The sequence below is a fragment of the Pelecanus crispus genome, chromosome 2 (genome assembly GCF_030463565.1).
Source record: "Pelecanus crispus isolate bPelCri1 chromosome 2, bPelCri1.pri, whole genome shotgun sequence".
Classification (NCBI taxonomy): domain Eukaryota; kingdom Metazoa; phylum Chordata; class Aves; order Pelecaniformes; family Pelecanidae; genus Pelecanus; species Pelecanus crispus.
In genome coordinates, this window is record NC_134644.1 from 25,412,356 (window position 1) to 25,432,947 (window position 20,592).

At 38.8% G+C, this 20,592-nt stretch overlaps 1 protein-coding gene across 1 annotated transcript in view; it reads left to right on the forward strand.

Moving 5' to 3' along the window:
• The window catches only part of ZNF804B (zinc finger protein 804B), a 245,359-nt gene extending 231,303 nt beyond the window's left edge, over window positions 1–14,056 (forward strand). Inside the window, exons 3-4 of the mRNA XM_075706395.1 lie at window positions 7,573–7,703; window positions 10,378–14,056. Of these exons, the coding sequence (XP_075562510.1) occupies window positions 7,573–7,703; window positions 10,378–14,056 (3,810 nt within the window). The remainder of the gene's footprint in view (window positions 1–7,572; window positions 7,704–10,377) is intronic.
• The last annotated feature ends 6,536 nt before the right edge of the window (window positions 14,057–20,592 follow it).

The following is a 20,592-nucleotide window of genomic DNA, read 5'->3' on the forward strand; positions in this document are numbered from 1 at the left end:
CTAGCAGCTTCTCACAGAAGCCACCCCTCTGTGCCACTCCCCCTACCAAAATCTTGCCATGCAAACCCAATACAAAAAGGCAAAAGGAAAATCTGTAGTCATGAGAGGTGAGGGCAAGAGAATTTCTGAAAGTATATTAAGGACATAAAGTGTCTTCTGCTCCAAATAGAAATGAATTACTTGTTAGAATCAATATAAAAAGGAGTATTCAATACAGATTTCTCTTCTGTACTTGGGGCAAAGCCAAATCCTTTAGTCACATCTATGCTGTTTATGATGATTGTGAAGTACCACTCTACCAATAGCTAAGAAGGATATTAAACAGCATAATCTAGAGCTAAATATTTTTATATCAGCATGTTCAGGTGACCAACATTTAAGTATTAGGAAAAGGATGGCCATAAACTCCTAATCATTAATGTTGATTTTTGATAAGTCTCAGAGCACTAGAGGAAAATGCATCAACCTAGAAGCTGGATAATGTCATGCTAGTATTTAAAGAAAATAAACAAGAAAATCTGTCATCCTGACATTAGTGCCAGGAAAATACTGGCATGACTGATACAGGACTGCATAAAATATTAACAAATGATAATGTAATTAATTTCATTTAATGTGGCTTATGTAAAATAGGTCTTGTCAAAGTAGCCTGATTTTATCAATTTATCTGCTGAAAGAGAGCAAATCAGGATGTCCTCTGCCTTGTGTTATTGAAAAGTTTTGATCAGGTGATTACAGAAGTCCTTTGTGGCCTTTTTTATTGACAAAAACTGCAAGGAAATGTCATTCATTAAAACTCCTTTACTTTGAGCAGGCATTTTGTTATAGTATTATTGCTAGATTCCTGGTAGCCTTTAACTCTCCTACTTCAGAAGAGATCACTCTACTTTAAGCAAATCAAAAGAAAGAATATTCTGGTTTTGACCGAATAAAAAAACCCCAGACCAACCTAAAATGCTTTTTATGGATAGCTATTACATCCTATTAGAAAAAGCAATATTTTACTTCCTTGAGGTATTTGATGAGACTTCTGCTTATAGCTGCTTTTAATACCCTTCATGCACATATTATTTTTTACTATTTGCCCTGACCATACTTTTTAATCTAAAGTGCAGTGAGAGGTACCTATAAACAACACTACATTTATCTCAAGTACATATTAAAATGACTCTTTTTAGCAATGAACTTGTTCTCTGGTACAGCACTTCAAAGTCACTGTGTAGTGGTATGCTGATTCAACTTTCCTTTATGTAAACCTGTGGACGTAACACAATAGTTTGTAGTAAGTTTATTCTTTCATGCCTTATCGTTGTTCCCTCAGCACTACCATAGTTATCAAGAATCAACTGATTATACAGGTAAATCAAATTTAGGTAAAATTCAGATGTCTGGCATCTTTCCTCTTGTTTCAATGGGCTTATAAAGAGTGAGATGTGCTAATTAAACATATATCTGTAAGTGCTGATTGAGCTTCCTCCCTGCTCTTTTCAGAAGTCACTCCATTTCTCTTTGCCTTCATTTCATTATTTGTAAAATAATATAATGGTAAAGATAACATGTTTCACAAGAAGCCTGAGATCTGTCTATGGAAAGTGCTGTGTAAAATGTATATACAATCATTTCTACTACCATTTTTGTTACTCTGAAAGTCTGATGACCACATTGAAGAAAATTTGAGGCCAGGCTTTGGACTCACCTGTTGAATTCTTGGGTAATTCAGGCTCCAACTCTTTTTCCTTAAAATATAGGTGATTTTGTATTCTGCCTGCTACAGTTAGAATAAAGAAAAACAAAGTGGTGAGATGGGCTTCAAAAAATGTGGAAAAGGCTTAAATATTTTTTAAATAAGATTACAAGAAGTACTGAAAGTTTTGAAAGGAGCTAGTTTTGCACAGGGTCTGTAATACCAGTTTCTTCTCTTTAAGCTGCTTAAATGAGAAGGAAAACAAAATATATTTGAGATGATGTTTTTTCTCTGGCTAAGAAAGAGAGCCTGACACCCCAATGAGCCAGGTAATATATGGAGATGCAGTGAGGATACAGTCCATCCCCAAGTTTCTTACCATTCAGTGTTGGTTTTGCTAGGGAAATTACTCTGTATTCCACAATGGCACTGAATATGTCTAATTGTGCAGTGTGCAGCCAGCCTGTTGGAGTAAATGACAATAAATTAACTGGAACTAATATAAACATGGGTGGTCAAGTGGAGCATATGCTGGATCCACAAATAGGTCAGGCCTTCAGATGAGTGAACTGGTGCCACAAAGTGCCTGTTCTGTCCTCTCCCCTGTGGAAGTGACCCCCGTGAAATCCATCTGTTTTAACTTTACTTTGGGGATTCTCATGAGCAGTACAAATGTACCCTGAAATTTATTTGTCCAAACTCATACTTTGGCCAATGGATGAAATCAATTTAATTAGCAGGAATATTTGCAGATCTGGTTGAACAGTCAGAAGCTCCCACAGAAAAGACATGGGTAAGCACTAGTAGGTGTTAATGCTTTCTGGCATGAAGACCAAATGCGCTAGATCAGACTGTCTTTCTATAAAGACTTAACAGGAGTTTCTATGAAGACATGCAAAAACAAGCCCTCCAAACAGCGACCTGTAATTTATCCTTCTGGTTGGATCTGTGATCAACATCTCATTCATTGATAGATGGATTCTCTAGGGCTTGTCTGAGGACTGATTGCCCCCTGCCCCTGCTATCATCTCATTCCCTAACCAAATCATACCAGGATATTTTCTTTCTGTCTCCCCATTCACTCCTGCTAACAATATTGAACAATGAATATTTTGGAGGAAGCATTGTGAACGATATGCTGAAAAAAAAGTCTGAATGTGAGTGAAAAAAATTGTTTAACTCATACTAAACTGCCATTCTCTAACTTAATGCATGGATTTTTTTTCTCCAACATTGCCTTCTGTTTACTTCAGTGCAGTAATGCTACTGTGAATAAGAACACTATTTGCTTCTCAGTGTACTTGCAGCAACAGTTATTTGCCCCAGCATCTGAAGTACAGTTATACTGAGAACACCAGGTAGATCTATATAATGAGAGGAACATAGCCTCTGGCAAAATGCTCAAAAGAAGTAGTAACACTGTCCCCCATTCTGTTTTCCCTCCGGTCCTCAAATTGAGAGAGATTTATTGAGAGAGCAATATAGAAAAAATGGTTCCTGAAGCAAGAGACACCCTGGAGAATGAGGGTGGCAAATCTAGCAGGGAAATGTAGATTATGAAAGCCTTCGCTGTGTTCTTGTCAATGGTTTATAAAAAAAATCCAGATGTCTTCCTCAATTTTCTTTCTCTTACATGTGCCAAAAGTACACTAATATAAAGTACTCTTTTAGGCAACCTGTAGACATGAATACTATCTGTAGCAATGAAAATGTACCAATAGCACCCATTTCCTCTATCAAAAGGCTGCCTGAGATAGCCACCCTTAATACCCTCTGAATGCAATGACAAGAAAGGTACTTTTACATCTCACTTTATCCACTTGTTTTAGACAGCTGCTTTAAGAAGAGGTGATTAGGTCCCTAAAATTGCTTTTTTCTTTCCAGTGGTTGTAACAAAAATCTAAGCAACTACTGTAGGCATCTAAATTTGATCAGATGAATAGAAACCCAGAGAAATGTTCACCTGCACAGGGAGGAATAGAAATCAGAATCATAACTCTGGAAAGAAAGTAATCTCGGTACTGCAAATGCATCCAGCGGTAAGTATGCTACAGGTGCTCGTAGGTCAGTGAAAAGCAAGTATAGGGCCACAATAAAGCAACAATTTTAAAAAAACAACCCAACATTAAGAATGGGTAGAGATTGCTAACTGGCCACTGATATTTCATGTCTAGCAAAAGTAGGCAGTGATGATGCAGCTCCATTAACTCATTTGGATGTCCTGATGATTCATACCAGAGTTCAGGAGAAAAAGAAGAGATTCAGCAGTTTTTGAGTGGGTCTTAGACAGACAAGCCAACATGACTCAGGCCTGGTTATATAAGTAAATCTTTCCATAACAGTGAATATTATTTTGTAGTCTTTTAATATTCTGTGTAGGTGTTTATAAAAAAGGGATGTGTTACTTTTAGATATGGCAATGTCCATACACACATGTATATGAAAACCAGAGAAATAGAACATGAATCTAAAAATGAAATATAACACCATGGCAATGATATTTGTAGCAGGTGAAGGACAGAACACAAGATTGCTATTAAATAAATCATAATTTATTACACGTGCCTGTATTTGGATGCCCAGTTAAGTACCTAATTACATGAAAATGCAATTGCCATGTAAAGTGATGTTAATTTTCAAGCACACCTGCTGAGCTTAGGGTTGTCATTCAGGTACCTGCTCAGCTGCATGCTGTTGTGCACCACCTGCAGAAAATATTTGTGTGCCTGTCAGGAGGCTGGCAGAGGTTATTAGTGAGGAAAACCATGGCTTTGCAGGTTCAGCGGGCAGTTCCATGGTCTATCCAACATAGCTGACAAATTTCATTAAGATTCCTAACTGGAGCTCTGGCAGTGCACCTTTTTTTATTTTGATGAGGGGATGTGCAGGGAGAGCCCTTTCTCTGTTCAGACTGTAGATGCTTTTGATTTCTTGGATTTCATCTCCAGTTGATCAGTCCTCCACTATGCTTACTTATATTTTTTTATTCTTTTCTCTACTTCCTTGACACATGCTGTATGCTATTAGAGAGCAAAAAATACTGCTAGAACTTCTATTCTTAGTGTTGGTCCATTTGCTTTGTTGATTATCATCCTAACTGTCAAAGAAGTGAAATGGCATTGCTTTGCAGTACCTGCTCTCCATAGTACTAACTTTTACATTGTTCTTTGTTTCCTTGACAGGTAGAAACTGTTTCTGTTTTTCCTTATGAATGCTTTATGCGTGATACTGAACAGTTCACGGTGACAGCTAAAACATAGCAAGCAACACTAAAGGACATTTCTCAAATGTGTTTCTTTGCCCTTTCTTCACATTGAAGATGTTAATAAGACTCAAGGCTACCTATGTTTTTCTATGGAGGATAGGATCTTCACTGCTTAAATGTCTTTACACTCTTGTAAATATTACTTAGGTGACAGAAAGTGTGGATTTGTTCTGGGAAGATTCTCTGATTTCTTTTACAGATTTGGCTTAAGATAGTATTTAAAAAGCTTCCTTCTTGGACCAAAAGTAACATCTTACATATTCATCAATTTTACTGTAAATTGCAGGCAATGAGGTTGAGGGAATGGAGCGCTATATGACTGGCCTGGCATGGGCAAGTGAACAGTGAGGGAGGGCATGTAAGGGGACAGGAAAAAAGCTAAAAATGTGGTGGAGCAACCATTTCTTTCCAAGGAACTGAAGCCTAAGGGCTTTAAAGAGGACTTTGCAACTGTTCTGTTTCAGAGTCTAGTTCGGTGAAGTGCTAGATATTGGAGCTGATAGAAACTTTCCAGAGAAAGATACAGATTTGACAGAGTGTGCATATTTCTTATGAATATGTTTAAACTTTCAACAGGCGCCAGGTGGCATGGTGGTTCTTGCGGGTTGGACCTGCACCAGTTCTCTGAGCAACTGCCTCTCTGGCCTTTTTCTCCTCATCCAAGGGAGTCTGGCTGCAGAGTCATCAGGGTGGTTGAGATGCAGCTCTTAAGCTCCCTGAGCAGCTGATTCGTGGGCAGCCCAGCTCTCTCTACTTCCAGATCAGTGCTCAGAAGCACACATCTTGGAGTCCAGAAGGTTGATAGCAAACAAGAAATTTCTCCTCTTAGTCCTCCAGCATTTATTTATTTTTCCTCACAGATGTTATCTGACTTTTAAAAAATTCCCGTACTTGAAGGGCAGCCGACGTGACAGTGGTGGGAGATACCCATTACAGGTTTCCAGCACTCTTCACAGAATGTAATCACAGACCCTGTACAGCCTGTTTCCAGCAAGGGTCCTTCCATGCCTCTCTGTCATATTATGTCATCACCACTAACTGGATGGCTTCATTTTAGCTGGAGAAAAAAGAAGCTGCCATCTGTTTAGATTGTGTAAAGCAACCACACAGTGGTTTTCATGTATTCACTTTGTCTTCATCTGCAGACAAAAGCTAGACCTCTCTTCAGAAAGCAGTTCTCTCTCATGTATTCATCATTCTCTTGACCCCTACAAGTTGAGGACTCTCTGCCTTCTGCCCTGTTTCTCAAACACCTGTTGGCCTGTGCAGAGCTCTGTGCCATGGCTAGACTGCTCCACATACCTGAACTGCAGAAAGTAATATTTACTGCTGCAATGCTGGGTCAGCCTCCAATTTATCCTACCGAGCCAGGTTGCACTTTTGGCCATGCTATAGGGAAATAACAGCGTGAGATGAAGGCAGTGATTAGGATGTTGATCTTTAGGTGCTGCTGGACAGGCAAGTAGGCATAGAAGCTGGCAGCTGAGCAGCAGTTTAAAAATTACAATGATACCAAAGCTTTTCTTCAAGTCTAGCTTGCAAAAACAACCCTCTGGGCTCCATGGAAAATTTAGCATTTCCTGGTATTGATAATATAGTTCTGAATTTCACAGAAAAGCACAGGGCCACCTCCAGACCAAGGCGCAAGTGGATGCACCAGTTTAGTTCTCAGTCCAAGTCCTCAAGCTTTCCAGTTTGGGCATCTGGCTGAATGCACCAGAGCTCCCTTCTTGTAAACCTGCCTTCCCCAAACACCACAGCACTGGAGAAGCAGTAAAGGGAGGAAGACATTTCTGCCATGGAGTGTGGAAGCATGGACCTGAACCAGGAAGTTGTAAGGTTGTACATGACCTGCTGAGTCCTAGAGAGCACAGTGACCTCAAAGGCAAGATAGCACCACTTTTTTTGCAGAGGATGTTTTTGACACTTTTTGCTTTGTGTCTTCTTCTCCTTCACTTTTCATTATACTATCAGCAGTGCAAAACCAGGTAATAAAAAATGTAATAAAGACAAAGAATTTTGCTCTCTCCAACAGGAATTACCTGATTTATAGATGTTCAAGGAGATAAAAAAAAAATTGTGAAAATAACCATAAGAGAGTCTGCTGATCAAATATTTCAGACAGTAGTTCTCTCCTTTGAAAAACAAATGCACTCTAAAAAAGCTACAAAACCAACACAGAAGCATGCATACATCCATGCATACATGTGCAAGTATAGAGATCTATAAAATATATTACACACACGAGCTCAGATTTATTCCAGTATATGCCTATGGATTAAATTCCAACTGACTGAATTAAATAGGAAAATTCTGACTACATTAAATGGAGTCTAGTTTTGTGTACGTATTTGTACACAGCAGAAGATTTGTGTATTCATAAGAAACTAAAAAGCTATCATTCATATGTGGGTATATATCAGCTAAATAGCAATGGCCCAATCACGTTGTTTTGTTAGGCAAAAATAGCACTTTCAGTCTCTTCTTAGCATAATAACATTTTAAGTATATTTTTACTCTCCATTTACATAGTAACTTCACCAAAAGCAAACAAATTGAGTAAGTGGAAATGCATCTGCTATGTACATATTTAATCCCTTCTCTTTTTGTTCTTTTCACACAGAGATTGAAAGATTTAAAACAAAGGGAATTTGCTCGAAATGTGGCTTCAAAGTCATGGAAAGATGAGAAGAAACAGGAAAAAGCACTGAAGCGGCTCCACCAGCTTGCAGAATTACGGAAGCAGTCAGAATGGCAAGTATTTAAAATGTGTATTACATTTTAATGCCCTCTTTCCTCAGTCCCAGAAGAAATCTCCATATTTTTACTCCTACACTCTGTAATGTACAGAGATTGTGTATACTGTAACCTGTTTTCAGCTGTCCCAAAGTTCAAATGTTCCTGTTCTGCACGCCATAAAATTGAAAGCCCCTGAATTAATTACTTGCTATTTGAAGGTTTGTGTTTTTCTCTCCTGTAGCTAGTTAATCTCATCTCTTCTGAACTGAGTGGTTTGAAGATGTTTTTATATCATCATCATTTTACCTTATTCATACTGACCGGAATAGATTAGTATAACAGTCTTATCATTTAATAGTAAGTGAACGGGAGAGGAAAAACACCTTTTAGAGCATCTGTACTTAGTCTGTGAATAATTTTCACTACTTTTAGTGTACTGAGATTATTCTTACAGTTTTTCTGTAGAGTAATGGAAGTATCATGTGAATGAAAAACAAGTAATTAACTGAGTGAAATTTGCCCAATACTGTTAGCTCTATTGATGAATATCAAGATACAGTACAAAGTTTGCACTAATAAACCTTTACATTTGAGAAATCTCCTTTGTTTAATGACACTGAATGCTTCAGTAGAATAGATTGCCACCACAGCAATTGTTTATGTTAATCTATGACCATAATGAGTTAAGTAGATAATTAAACTGGCATTCTCTTATATTCATATCAGGCTTACTGTACCCTGGAAATAATAACATTCAGAGTTTATTATACACTCATTTTGGCCTATGTAATTGCTTTTGAGTAATCCGCTGAAATATAACAGTTTAGTGCTAATGTATCACTTTTATGGTTACAACTCCATTTTCATACCAATCTACTGAGAGAAATGTAATTGCCTGTGGGAAGATGCCTTTATGCCCACACACTTGAAGATGTAGTCTCAGATAGGCTGATAAGGTCAGTGATAATAAGAAAACCAGAGTGAGACTGGGAGGGAAAAAGTGGGTTTGCTTTTAGAAAGAGCCAGGAGTCCATAATCCTTTACAAAGAGCCTGGAAAGACGGTGATTGCTATTCCTGTTTCTAATGACTAATAGGTTCAGGGGTGGCTGAGAACCGTGATCTTGTTGGAGGGGTAACATTCCCAGTTGCTCAGGCAAGACAGAAAGTCAGCCTTTCTAAGCAAAAGTCTACACACACACACTTGTTATTGTCCCCGAGTACTGTGTCTCAGGTTCCAACAAAGTTCCTTTAAACAAGCTAATACAATTTGACAACAAAATTACTGTTAATCTTGTGCACAGAAAAACTGAAAATGCAGCTTTATTTTGCTGTTCCAAGGAGACTTTGAAAAGGATCTCTTTACATGCCTTCTCCAAGAGATAATTCCTTCTTGATGTACAAATAGGGGTGAATTTGTATCTCCTAATGCCAAATTTGTGGCAAATGCAAATATATTCTCAGAAATGCATACATATTCTCATGCTCCAAGCTGACCCTACTCCGGAGATTCTTTATGTCATTCCCACTGCTGAAGATCAATTCATTTTTATAGCATTTATAAAGCATGCTAGCCTATTTATAGATAGCTGTTATGCAGGTCTGGCAGTTGTAATTTACTTACACTTAACCAAAGTATTTTCTAATTTTTAATCAAACTCGTTACTGAAGCTGGTTCCAAAATTATTCATGTAAGTGTACTGTAGTGCAGCATTCATAGCAAATGCAGATAATTGGTCTAATGAAATGCATGTTTAAGATACTACTTGGAAGAACATTTATATGGTGGCTATATATGTCTCATCTGTAATGGAAAATGGCAACAGTGATTCCAATCTCAGTTAATTATATATTGCAAGAAATCAATGATTTACCATGTTTGTTAAGGCCGCCTTAGAACAGGTTGATTTTTTTTTTTTTAAGTACAAGAAAACTAAACCACAGATTTAAAATCTGAGAGGTTTTGGGAAGAGGAAAAATGCAATTAATGAAAGTAGTATACAGAAAGACAGAATATGGCAAGGTCAGTCAAATGGTGGTTGATAATGAGAGTACTGAAGTTGCCATTAATATTGATTGAAATCCACCTTGTGTCCTTTTCCCCACCAACGTTTGGTGATAGTTTTAACATTAATATGTCTTTGACTATTTCACAAAGTCATTTACTGTGGTATAATACAAAGACAAAATAAAAATCTACTCTTAAAAAAATCATACTAACACACCACCCTCCCAAGTAAGCAAAATGCTGCCTTTTCTCTTATAAAGAGTTTGATTCTGCAGATGCTCCAGGTGGAAGTGTCTCATTTTGAACAAGGCACAATTTCCTTTGTGGTGGCCTTTCACAAAACCATGACTTACCACAGACCAGATTCTCACTGATATAAATTCAGAGTAAAACCAATACTGTTTATTCTGGATGTACATGGGCATAACTCTGGAAAAGAACGTTCAGGAGTTGACTTCAAATCATATAATATCCTATATTTCAAGACTGTCTTGCCCAAATAGAAGCCCAAGCTCAGGACAGGACTGCGCATTTACCCTTTAGAAACTTTAGAAACATAGTTTTCCCTCATAACAGCATGAGTGACACCCTTCTTTACCAGACAGACATTGTCAAATGCGAGTTCTGTCTTAACTTGGTTGCTTACTACAGCTTGCTTTTTTTTTTTATTTACTACCTTACAGCATCACTGGGAGTGGACCATTGCTTAAAGCCCCCAGATTAGTCGTGGAAAAGCAGCAATCACCAGATGACATTTTCCTGTACAAGGGTGGCAAGTTGACAGCCAGTTCTCAAAGAACCGCCACAAGAGGACAAGGTTTCTCCAGCAGCATACTAGAGAAACAGCAGCTTATCATAAGCAGGCACAAGTCCCTTACTGAAAGACCTGGTGCACTTGGAAATCAAGTCTTGCAAGTGTTCCCAGATAGCACCAATGCTTCTCAAAGGGTGGGAGTGTCTTTCTCATTTTCTAAAAAAGTCCCTTTGAAGCTCGAGTCCTCAGCATCAGTCTTCAGTGAGAACTCTGAAGAAGGAAATGATTGTAGTGAATCCCCCAACCATAAAACAAAGCAAGCTCTTGAAGGCTGTCGTTCTGGCACACTTTTGGAGGAGGATGTAAAAGCAAGCTTGGATAAAGGGCCACCTGTTACACAAGACCAAATGGATTTGGATAACAGTGCATCAAGTCATGTACCTGCAAAACCCAAAATGCTAAAAGAAAATGATAAAAGCAGTGACAAAGAATTAGAAGAAAAGGTCAGTGCTCATCCTTCATTTTGCAAAGTCAAAATGCAGCTTTCAAATTTGGATTTTTCTAGTTCACTTAGAGAAACAGAGCAAGAGAGCAAATTGAATGAGTCTGAGCAATTGTTGGAAACTCTCCTTTCACCTTCATACCAAGCTAGCAATTTTTGTACACAGCCGAACACCTATAAGCACAGCAATGACCACCTGCCTGACCAGTTACCTGAGCTCCCACAACAGCCAGAACCTCAGCTGGCACACTCAAGCAACATTAATGACAGTCCTAGGGTGGTAACAAGAGAAAGATCTTTGAAGAGTTCAGAAACCACAAATGGGAGTATGGAAACGCTTCCAAGGGAGACCATGGTTAACGAGGTTAAGCCCCAAGCATTGCCTTTCCTCCATGTAGTGAGCAAAGATGGCACCACTGCTCTGCAGTGGCCAACAGAATTACTTTTGTTTACAAAAACTGAGCCCTGTATTTCATATGGCTGTAATCCATTATATTTTGACTTCAGACTCTCTTTAAATCACAGAGATGGTAAACAGCATGAAACAAACAAAGCAAGCTGTAAAGAGCACTCCATAAATAAGATCGCAGATGAAAATGAAGCCTCAGGTTTAATAAAATACAAGCAAATGTCAAATGAACAAGATAATCAGTTGTTGAAACCAAAGAAGATGAAAGGTTCCTTAAATCCAAGAAAGGCCAAGCAAAAAGCTGAGTCAGACACAGGGAAAGAAATGAATGAAAATGGTCAAAAATACTTTGCAGATTATCTGAATGAAAATATACCCAAAGTGCCTGCTTACCTTGATGTCTCACAAAAGGATTACGTGACAGAAAAAAGTCTTCATACAACAACACTGAGAACATCTTTAAAGCATCAATTTCATAGCTGTGAAAGAAAAAACCAGAACATTAGAAATGAAAGCTTTTCTTTTTCTGCTTTTATGTCTAGGATTAAAAAGTCTGAAGCTGCAAAATGTAATTTAATTTATTCTGAGGAAAAACGTGAAAAACAAAATGACTGCAGATCCATTCAAGATGTGGCCAGCTGCAGCAGTGACATAAGTGACAGTGGAAAAGACTCTAGTGGAAGTTTCCTTAGTTATAAAAGCAGTTCAAACAGCAGGTATTCAGAAAATGAAGGATGTGGAAGTTACACAAGATGCTGGAGATTCCCATCTCCTCAAAAGTCCTCATCTGACAGACATTCCAGCTGTTCTGACACTTCAGTTAGCGGTACAGGTAGCTACATGAGTCCCAAGTCAAACAATCACAGCAGAAATCATTTGCTTTTTTGTTGTAAAAGAAAAAGCAAGACAACTGAAAGGCACAAATGTAAACACAGAAAGCACAAGTGTATTTTCACTTCTGATGATATAGATGAGGATTATCTTTGTCATAGTAGAAGTCACAGAACTAGAAACTGTACACAGAAGGGCACAATTAAAAATCGAAGATGTTCAAGACATAAAGTTTTACAACGCAGAGACAGATCTAACCAGAGCAGATGTAGACACCGGCATTCTGGCAAAGTGCGTAGTAGAAGTAGAAGCTACTATAGCTCCAAAAGTTGTTCCACCAGAGATTCAAGAAGCAGCGAAAGATCATCTAGTAGCAGAGTATCAAGAAGTAGCAGTCCAGGATCCTTCTCAAAAGAGACTGACAACTGTGACAACAAAACAAAAGAGGACACAGAAAGAGATTCTAACACTGAACAGGGAAAAGCTGAAACTGCACATTACGACTCTCTGAAGGTGAATGGTCGGTCAAAAAACTTTGCCACTTGCTCTTCTGAAACCCTGGCAAAAGACATATGTGGAAAAAGAAAGTCGCTGACAGCCAAGTTACTTTTAGAAAGAGTGCAGTCCAAGAAAACCCAGGAACAAACACACGATTCAGAGAGATTTTCAAGTGCTTGTGGGGTAGAATTAAAGGACCACTCGCAAAGTCACTTTGCTCTTCAGTTTTCATCATCGGTAGATGACATTGCAATGTTACCTTTGCCAGAGAAACTGCTAAGCATAGGTAAAAATGACACAGGGAATAGTGAAATCAGTCCGTTGGAAACCAGTGTGAAGAAAAACAACTTTGAAGCATCAGAGATAACTAATGTTGCTCTTTCAACAGGCACTGATTATGATCATTGTCTTTTTAAAGACGTCATTCAAATAGGAACAGGCTATCAGAACCCGAGCATAAAAAGGAACACAGCAATAAAGGAACAATCCAATCTCTTCATTAGTGAAGTGCAACCCTTTATACAAAGCTGTGACCCAGTACCAAATGATTTCCCTGGTGCTTTTCCCTCTAATAGATATTCTGTTGTTGCTAATTCAACAGAGACCAAAGAAGAACTACATGATGTAAGCGTGGACTCGAACCGGGCAGAAGGCAGTGCAGACTCTCTTTGTGACAGTGCTGTGCAGAAGTATGATGACACAGCAGATGTCCCAGAAGTGTATGGTAAATCCACCTCCCCTGCTTTAACGCAGCAGCCTATCACATTTTCACCAGAGGAAGTAGACAAATACAGGTTGCTGCAGCTGCAAGCCCAGCAGCATATGCAGAAACAACTTCTGGCAAAACACCTGAAAGTTTTGCCTGCCCCAGGACCAGCTGCCTTCTCTGCAACACCAGCAGTTCCTGCCCTCCCTGTTCAGCAGCATGCTACTGTCACCACCATCCACCACACGCTGCTGCAACGCTTTGCTGTCTCGGCATCTGTACATCCCCACGGCAGCCATCTCTCCCTGGCACAGCTCCACCCCCTCTCTCAGGCACATTTCACCCCCATATCACTTTCTCCATTAGCACCAGCCCTCATTCCCACCCACCCTGCTCTGCTGACAGGACACCCATTGCACTTGGTCTCCACCACCCCCCTCCACCCTTCCCCACTGACCTTCCCTGCACTGCCACACGCTGCATATATCCCAGCCTTATTTACACCACACCTGAATGCAGCCACACCTTCTGCTATACATCCAAATCCCTTAGTTCATCCGTTATTCCAAGGGCAAGAGCTTCATCACCATTCTTGCTGTAGCCAGACCCATCAGTTACCAACAATAAAAGAAGTTTTCAGTGTTTCTAGCTACTTAAACTAGCCCAAATGATTACACCGTGGCTCCAAAACCAAATTTGAATAAAATAAATTATTCAGTGTTCAATCACATGTCTGAGGGGAAATCTACTGTTTTGCTGAGAGCACAATGGCAAATATTTTAAAGTCCACATTCTGGCTGACAGCATATGAGTGTTGATTTAGTTCTCGTATCACTGAGTAAAAGCTGTTTTAAAGCCTTTTATGATACTATCACAAGGAGGACAGGGTCCAGCTAGTGTCATTCTACAAAAGGTTTGGAAAGAACAGCCTGAAGTGAAGTCTGTGACTGTCAGTAGGAATAGGACTACAGCACCCAGACACAGATGAGTGATTTAAAGTAGCACAATTTGAGGTAAAGCAATCTTGACACACCTCAAAGGTTTGCTTTTCTGAGTGTGTATATGCAACGACATAGTACTTGGTCTGGTTAAAGTATTTCAGACACAGCAAAACAGAAGGTATCTGGGACCACAAGTCCCTGGTTCTGTCTCCTGGCCAAAATAAATTGGGGACCCTCAGAGTGAGGGGTGAAGAGTTAACACTGGAAGAAGAGGGTCACAACATCTCAAAAGATACTTTAGTGATTTTATCCCTGGGATATGTTGCTTGGACAGTGTAAAGAGACTGCAGTCTGGCCACAGGTGCATAACAAAAAATTCCTTTAGCGTAGGGGGCTCTGTGCTGGCACAAACAGGCTGCTATTTTTCTCCCTGAGCCGAGTAGCCAAGAAGGCAAGGGAAAGAAGAGAATGAAGCCAAGTTCTTCGGCATTGCCTGCCTGCGGCTGTAGCATAGGGTATTTCAGGGGTGGGCTGCAGCAGCCTAGAGTGGCCAAGCAGCTAGTGCTGGCCTTGAACATCAGAGGTCCTTGGCCAAGACTGCAACACTTCTTTCCTACCAAACACAGCTCTGACATGTAGGAGAGTCTTGCCCAAAGAACGTGTAAATATGTTTCATCATTTTTACAACCAACATAAACAATTGGCTGGTCCTATAAAATTGTGCTGATATTCATAAAAATGCAGAAATAAAATTCGGAGCAGAAACTGGCTCTCCAAGTCAAGTCTCATAGACAATCATGCCACAGTTCTCAGCATTTCAAGGTATATTGAATCTAAACAAAGAAGTCTAGATTCTCGCATGGCTTCCCAAACTCTCAACGTACAAATTGAAGTTCTGAATCTGCAATGTTTCAATGCATGTGTCCAACCTTCAGGGTAATGCGTGGCTGAAATTGCTAGTAATAACTGTCTATCTGGAAGTAGGTAAGGGCTTCAGCATCTCTTTGAATGGCACATTTTGACTATTTTTATAATGTTTCTAACTCAACATGGGATATTTAGCATGAAATCAAGTTCATAATTGTGGTTAGACTGCAGGCATGTTTCCCAATATAATTGGACAGTGAAGTGTCCAACAGACAGTACCTGTTTGTTTGGATTAGAAACATTTGAAATAATTTCAATTCATTTGCAATAATGTGGTGTACAATTAATACTGTGTCTTTCAGAATTAGCACCACGCTCTAACCAACTGAGCTAATATAAAACACGTTAAAAAACTTTTGGAGGATTTTCTTCCATGATATTTGGCTATGTGAAGAAGCTGAGAAACCTAACTGCAATTAAATTGAGTATTTAAAATACAACTTAGGACCAATTTTCTAACTTAGTTTTAATCAAACTAGATTGATCCATCGCAAGAAAATGGAATTGTTTTAATTTCTAAAAGCAGCTGCTTCAGCATAAACTGGTATTATGCCAAACTTTTCAAATGGCTTTACAAGTTGTGACTGCTTGTTTGCAGTTCATTTTCAAAGCTGAAGTTTCTTTGGATACTTAACATTTTAGCCATCAAATAAAAGCTGTCAGGAAAAAATCTGGAGACTGAGCAGAAGCGAAACATTTTTGTATTGAAAAGGGTTGGTGAAACCAGCACCCTCATATATCTTTTGCTTGGATTCCCAGCTGATTTATTAATTTCATTAACAAAATGGATTCATGCCATTTTGGCGTTACTTATCTTTATGGTTTAATTTTCTCTTTTTAATTGTAAGGAACTTCTCTAATTGAAATTATCTCTTCAGAATTAAGGAAGTCAGAAATTTTCTTTGGGAAAGATGTTAAAACAAACATGTCCACAGTTTTAAAATTCTTCCTTTCATTTTTGGCTGAAAATCTTCCCCAAATTAGAAATTAGAACTGAATTTACATATAACATCTATACTTCTGAAACTTTATTTTGTGATAATCAAACATATTTCACTGAATGTGACTTAACACCCCTGAAAATTAGTAGTTGCTTGCTTGGATGGAGATCCCTCACTCAGTGGACCACTTGGAAACAGTTATAATTCTGTAGAAACACTCTGAATTCGGCATTTTAAAGGAGCACGTCAACCTGTGCCGTAGAAGAGGCTGACTGAGCTGCACAGCCACTACCATCAGTTCAGGGCTAATACCAGCCTAAAAGATGCATTTCCAGCCCTACAAACTTTTAAATTTATGGGCCCAGTTCCATTCCTATTCAAGAAAAAACAGCTGTTCTCACTGTATGTAAGAGTTTATTTGAATCCTAAGTAGGTAACACCAAGAAAAAAAAGTGGAACAGAAGAAATGACAGGCTAATATCTCTAATATGTACACACACATTTTGTGTCCCTGCTTCTTACAGGCAATGTTAATATTGCAGAAGTTGCTATGGCAAGAAACCTGACCAACTGAAACTTAGCAACATCCTACTACATAGATTATCTATGGAAAAATAGTTATATACATTTCCCTTAATATAGGCACAATATCGTAGGATGTCCATGCATCATTGTATATACCAACAACGATGATCTGGTAAGGCAAATGAATAGACAATAAAGATTAAATTTAATTCTTGGAACAATGGGAATTAAGATTTTGAGAGGTATTGATGGAAAAAAGAGACATTAAGAAGGAACAGAAACAGCACAGTAGCAAAACAGCTATCATTGACTACCAACAAAGGGCATGTCCAATATCATTCTTAGTACACAGAAGGGATTTTCTTGGAGAAATGTAATAATGTTATCAGCACAGCTGATATGATGTATTTGCTCTACCTGCAGCCATATTTGTTTTTCATGAGTAATGTACTTTAACTATGTATCATCATTATTATTAAAAACATAATTGAGCCTGATGTATGGAGCCCTGTTACAATTCTGATTTTATTTAGACTGATTTTTAAAAGAGTTACAGTATCCTGGTGGCAGCGATATATACACTCCAAGTAAATAATCTACTTTGGTTTGATTGTATATTCTTGACACATAATCCAAGGAAACAGGTCACCCACACTGTGGAAGTCCAATAGCAAAAGTTTCCTGAGTTACATAATGATACAGATTTTTTTTTTTTTTTCTTTTTTGGTAACTGAGGCACTCCTGGAATACATTTAACATGTACATTTGTTGTGCATATTTGCATAAAAATGCCATTTGACCAGATTGATTTTAAAATCGTTAAGTTTATATTTAAAATTGGATAATACTCTGGCTAGTATAATATGTAAACTAGTAATTTTGTTTTGTATTCTCTGTATAAAGTGTTTTATATTATACAGTAGCTAAGTGAATTGCACTATTGTACATGCAATGCGGCTTTTTTTTTAGGTTATTCAAGGAATTCCTGGGAATGTAGTTTAATGCAATAATATTTTTTTTCAATAAAAAGGCTTACTGGTATAAAGAGTGTCAGTCATGTATTTTTAATGTAAAGCATACCAAAAGGCAGCAACATAATAAAATGCAGAATGATGCAAACATATTCTGTATTTTAATCTGCAGAACTGAAATGCATTTAATTCATCCCTGTGGCTATAATCCTGAAATTTCTTAGAATGTTTCCTAAAGATTTTAGTATGTGTTACAAAAGTAGGTTGTTTAAATGGAACTGAAAATAAATATTCCTTAAAAAAATTACTTTATCTATGTGTTTTTTGCAAGTACTTTTAATGGATCAACATCCTCCTGGATATTTTATGCACTAATCAGTTTACTTAGAATTACACTTATAACTCACTTAGGATCACCAAATAATGTTTCTGAGCTGTGATTCCTAATGTTTATGTAGAAGGTCCTTTAGTAAAGAAGCTAATAGTAGGATTAACAAATGTATTATTTATTCACTTTTGAAGCATTCTTTAAAACTTACCTTAGTCATGATAAGTATCTCTTTATCCCATGTTTTCCCTTTTAACTATATTTTCCCAGTTTGTTTATTGTACCCTTTTCTGTCTGGCTTTGATTTATATTGTAAGCTTTCTGACATGAGGCTTTGGGTTTTGTGATATAGGTACTCAGCTTTGGAGGTCCCAGGCACTGCTGCTATACCAATAGTAATTGTAAGGCTAGTTATAGCCATCAGTAGACAGTTTCAGAAGTTTCATGTCCCTAGGTGAGTACAAAAACAGAAGCAATGTAAAAACAAGTGTCTGCATGGGTACATGTAATAGCTAAAACTGTCTTTTGAGCTGTGGTTTGACAGAGGTCATAATCCATTAGGTCTATCTGCATAGCTGGAAATACTTTGGCCAATCTCCGGGACCAATGCTACCATGCAGTGATATCTCATGACTCAGGCATTCTATAAAATCTTGAAATCACAACAAATCAACAGAGACTTAATTGACACAGTGTATCTAATTCCACTCAATTGTGTTTCTTCATCAAGTTGTTTCATAATGAAAACAAAATACAGAATTAGACAAACTTAAATAAAAAGTGTGGTGTGTCTGAAGGAAATCCCCTGAATTATAAAATGTATACAATTGACTTAACTATAGTAGGCTTCTAGTTGACATCAGATCTCACCTGTTTGTTATTGAACAAACAGTGATACTGTTTTGACTAGGATTGTAATATCTGAAGAAATGAAGTTGTCCACATCTCCCTATTTCTGGTAAAGGTAGTTACTAATTACCCTTTCCTAAAGCTTGAATCCCAGGTCTGTTTAACAGTTGAGCCTAAGCTGATCTTTTTTTCTTTTGTCTTCTTTTTTTTCTATACCACAATTCATCTATTCAGGCCAAACTTACATTTAGGGCTGTTACTTCCCTGAGAATGAAAAACCAATGTTTTGCTAGACTTGAAATGTCTCTTATCACCAGATGGAGAGACTTTTTGGAGGAAAAAAATATACATTTTATTGAACTTAAAAATGGAAAGCCCAATAAAGTAGATATTTAGAGACAGTATAAAAGGAAAAAAAAAAAACAAACCAAACCAACCCCAAAAACCAACAAACATATTTGTAGCTACTTATGTGTAAGTTTAGCTTCAAGACACTCTTTTTGCTTCCATCAGTTAAAATGCTGTCTCAATGCAGTGTCCAGCCTTAGGAAGACCCAGACATTGCCTCCACTCCCCAGGTTCTCAACTGAGGGACGGGGTTGTTCTTAGGGATCCTGTTTCCCCCAGTGTCTGCTCAGGTGGGAAACCTCCCTGCCCTCTCCAGGCTTCCTGTAAGTCTGAGGTGAGCTCTCAGGGCTTCTTCTATCGCAGTGCTGAGTACTGCAGCTAAAATGCATCCAGCCCTTGGGCACAGGCTAGGCAGCGTTGTCACCTAGCCAGGCAGAATACAAAATGAATATGATTACAAAATAGACTAGACTAGGCTAATTCAGTTGGAAGGGACCTACAACGATCATCTAATCCAACTGCCTGACCATTTCAGGGCTGGCTGACCAAGTTAAAGCAGGTTAATAAGGGCATTGTCCAAATGCCTCTTAAACACTGACATGCTTGGGGCATCGACCACATCTCTAGGAAGCCTGTTCCAGAGTCTGACCATCCTCTCAGTATAGGAATGCTTCCTAATGTGCAGTCTAAACCTCCCCTGGTGCAGCTTTGAACCATTCCCCCGAGTCCTATCACTGGATCCCAGGGAGAAGAGCTCAACACCTCCCTCTCTGCTTCCCCTCCTCAGGCAGCTGTAGAGAGCAATGAGGTCACCCCCAGCCTCCTTTTCTCCAAACTAGACAAGCCCAAATTCTTTAGCCACTCCTCATAGGACATGCCTTCCAGCCCTTTCACCAGCTTTGTTGCCTTCCTCTGGATGCATTCAAGGACCTTCACATCCTTCTTAAATTGGGGGGCCCAGAACTGCACACAGTACTCCAGGTGAGGCCGCACCAGCGCTGAATGCAGCGGGATAATCACCTCTTTTGGCTGGCTGGTTATACTGTGTTTGATGCACCCCAGATGCGGTTTGCCCTCTTGGCTGCTGACTCACATTGAGCCTGCTGTCGACCAGCACCCCCAGGTCCCTTTCTGCAGGGCTGCTCTCCAGGACTCCTCTCCCAATTTGTACTTGTGCCTGGCATTACTCTGTTCTATGTACAGAATCCAGCATTTGGACTTCTTAAATTTCATCCCAGTAATCATAGCCCAATGCTCCAATCTATCTAGATCCCCCTGCAAGGCCTCCTGTCCCTGAAGAGAGTCAACAGCACCTCCCAGGTTGGTAACATCAGCAAACTTGCTAATGGCGCATTCAACTCCTGCATC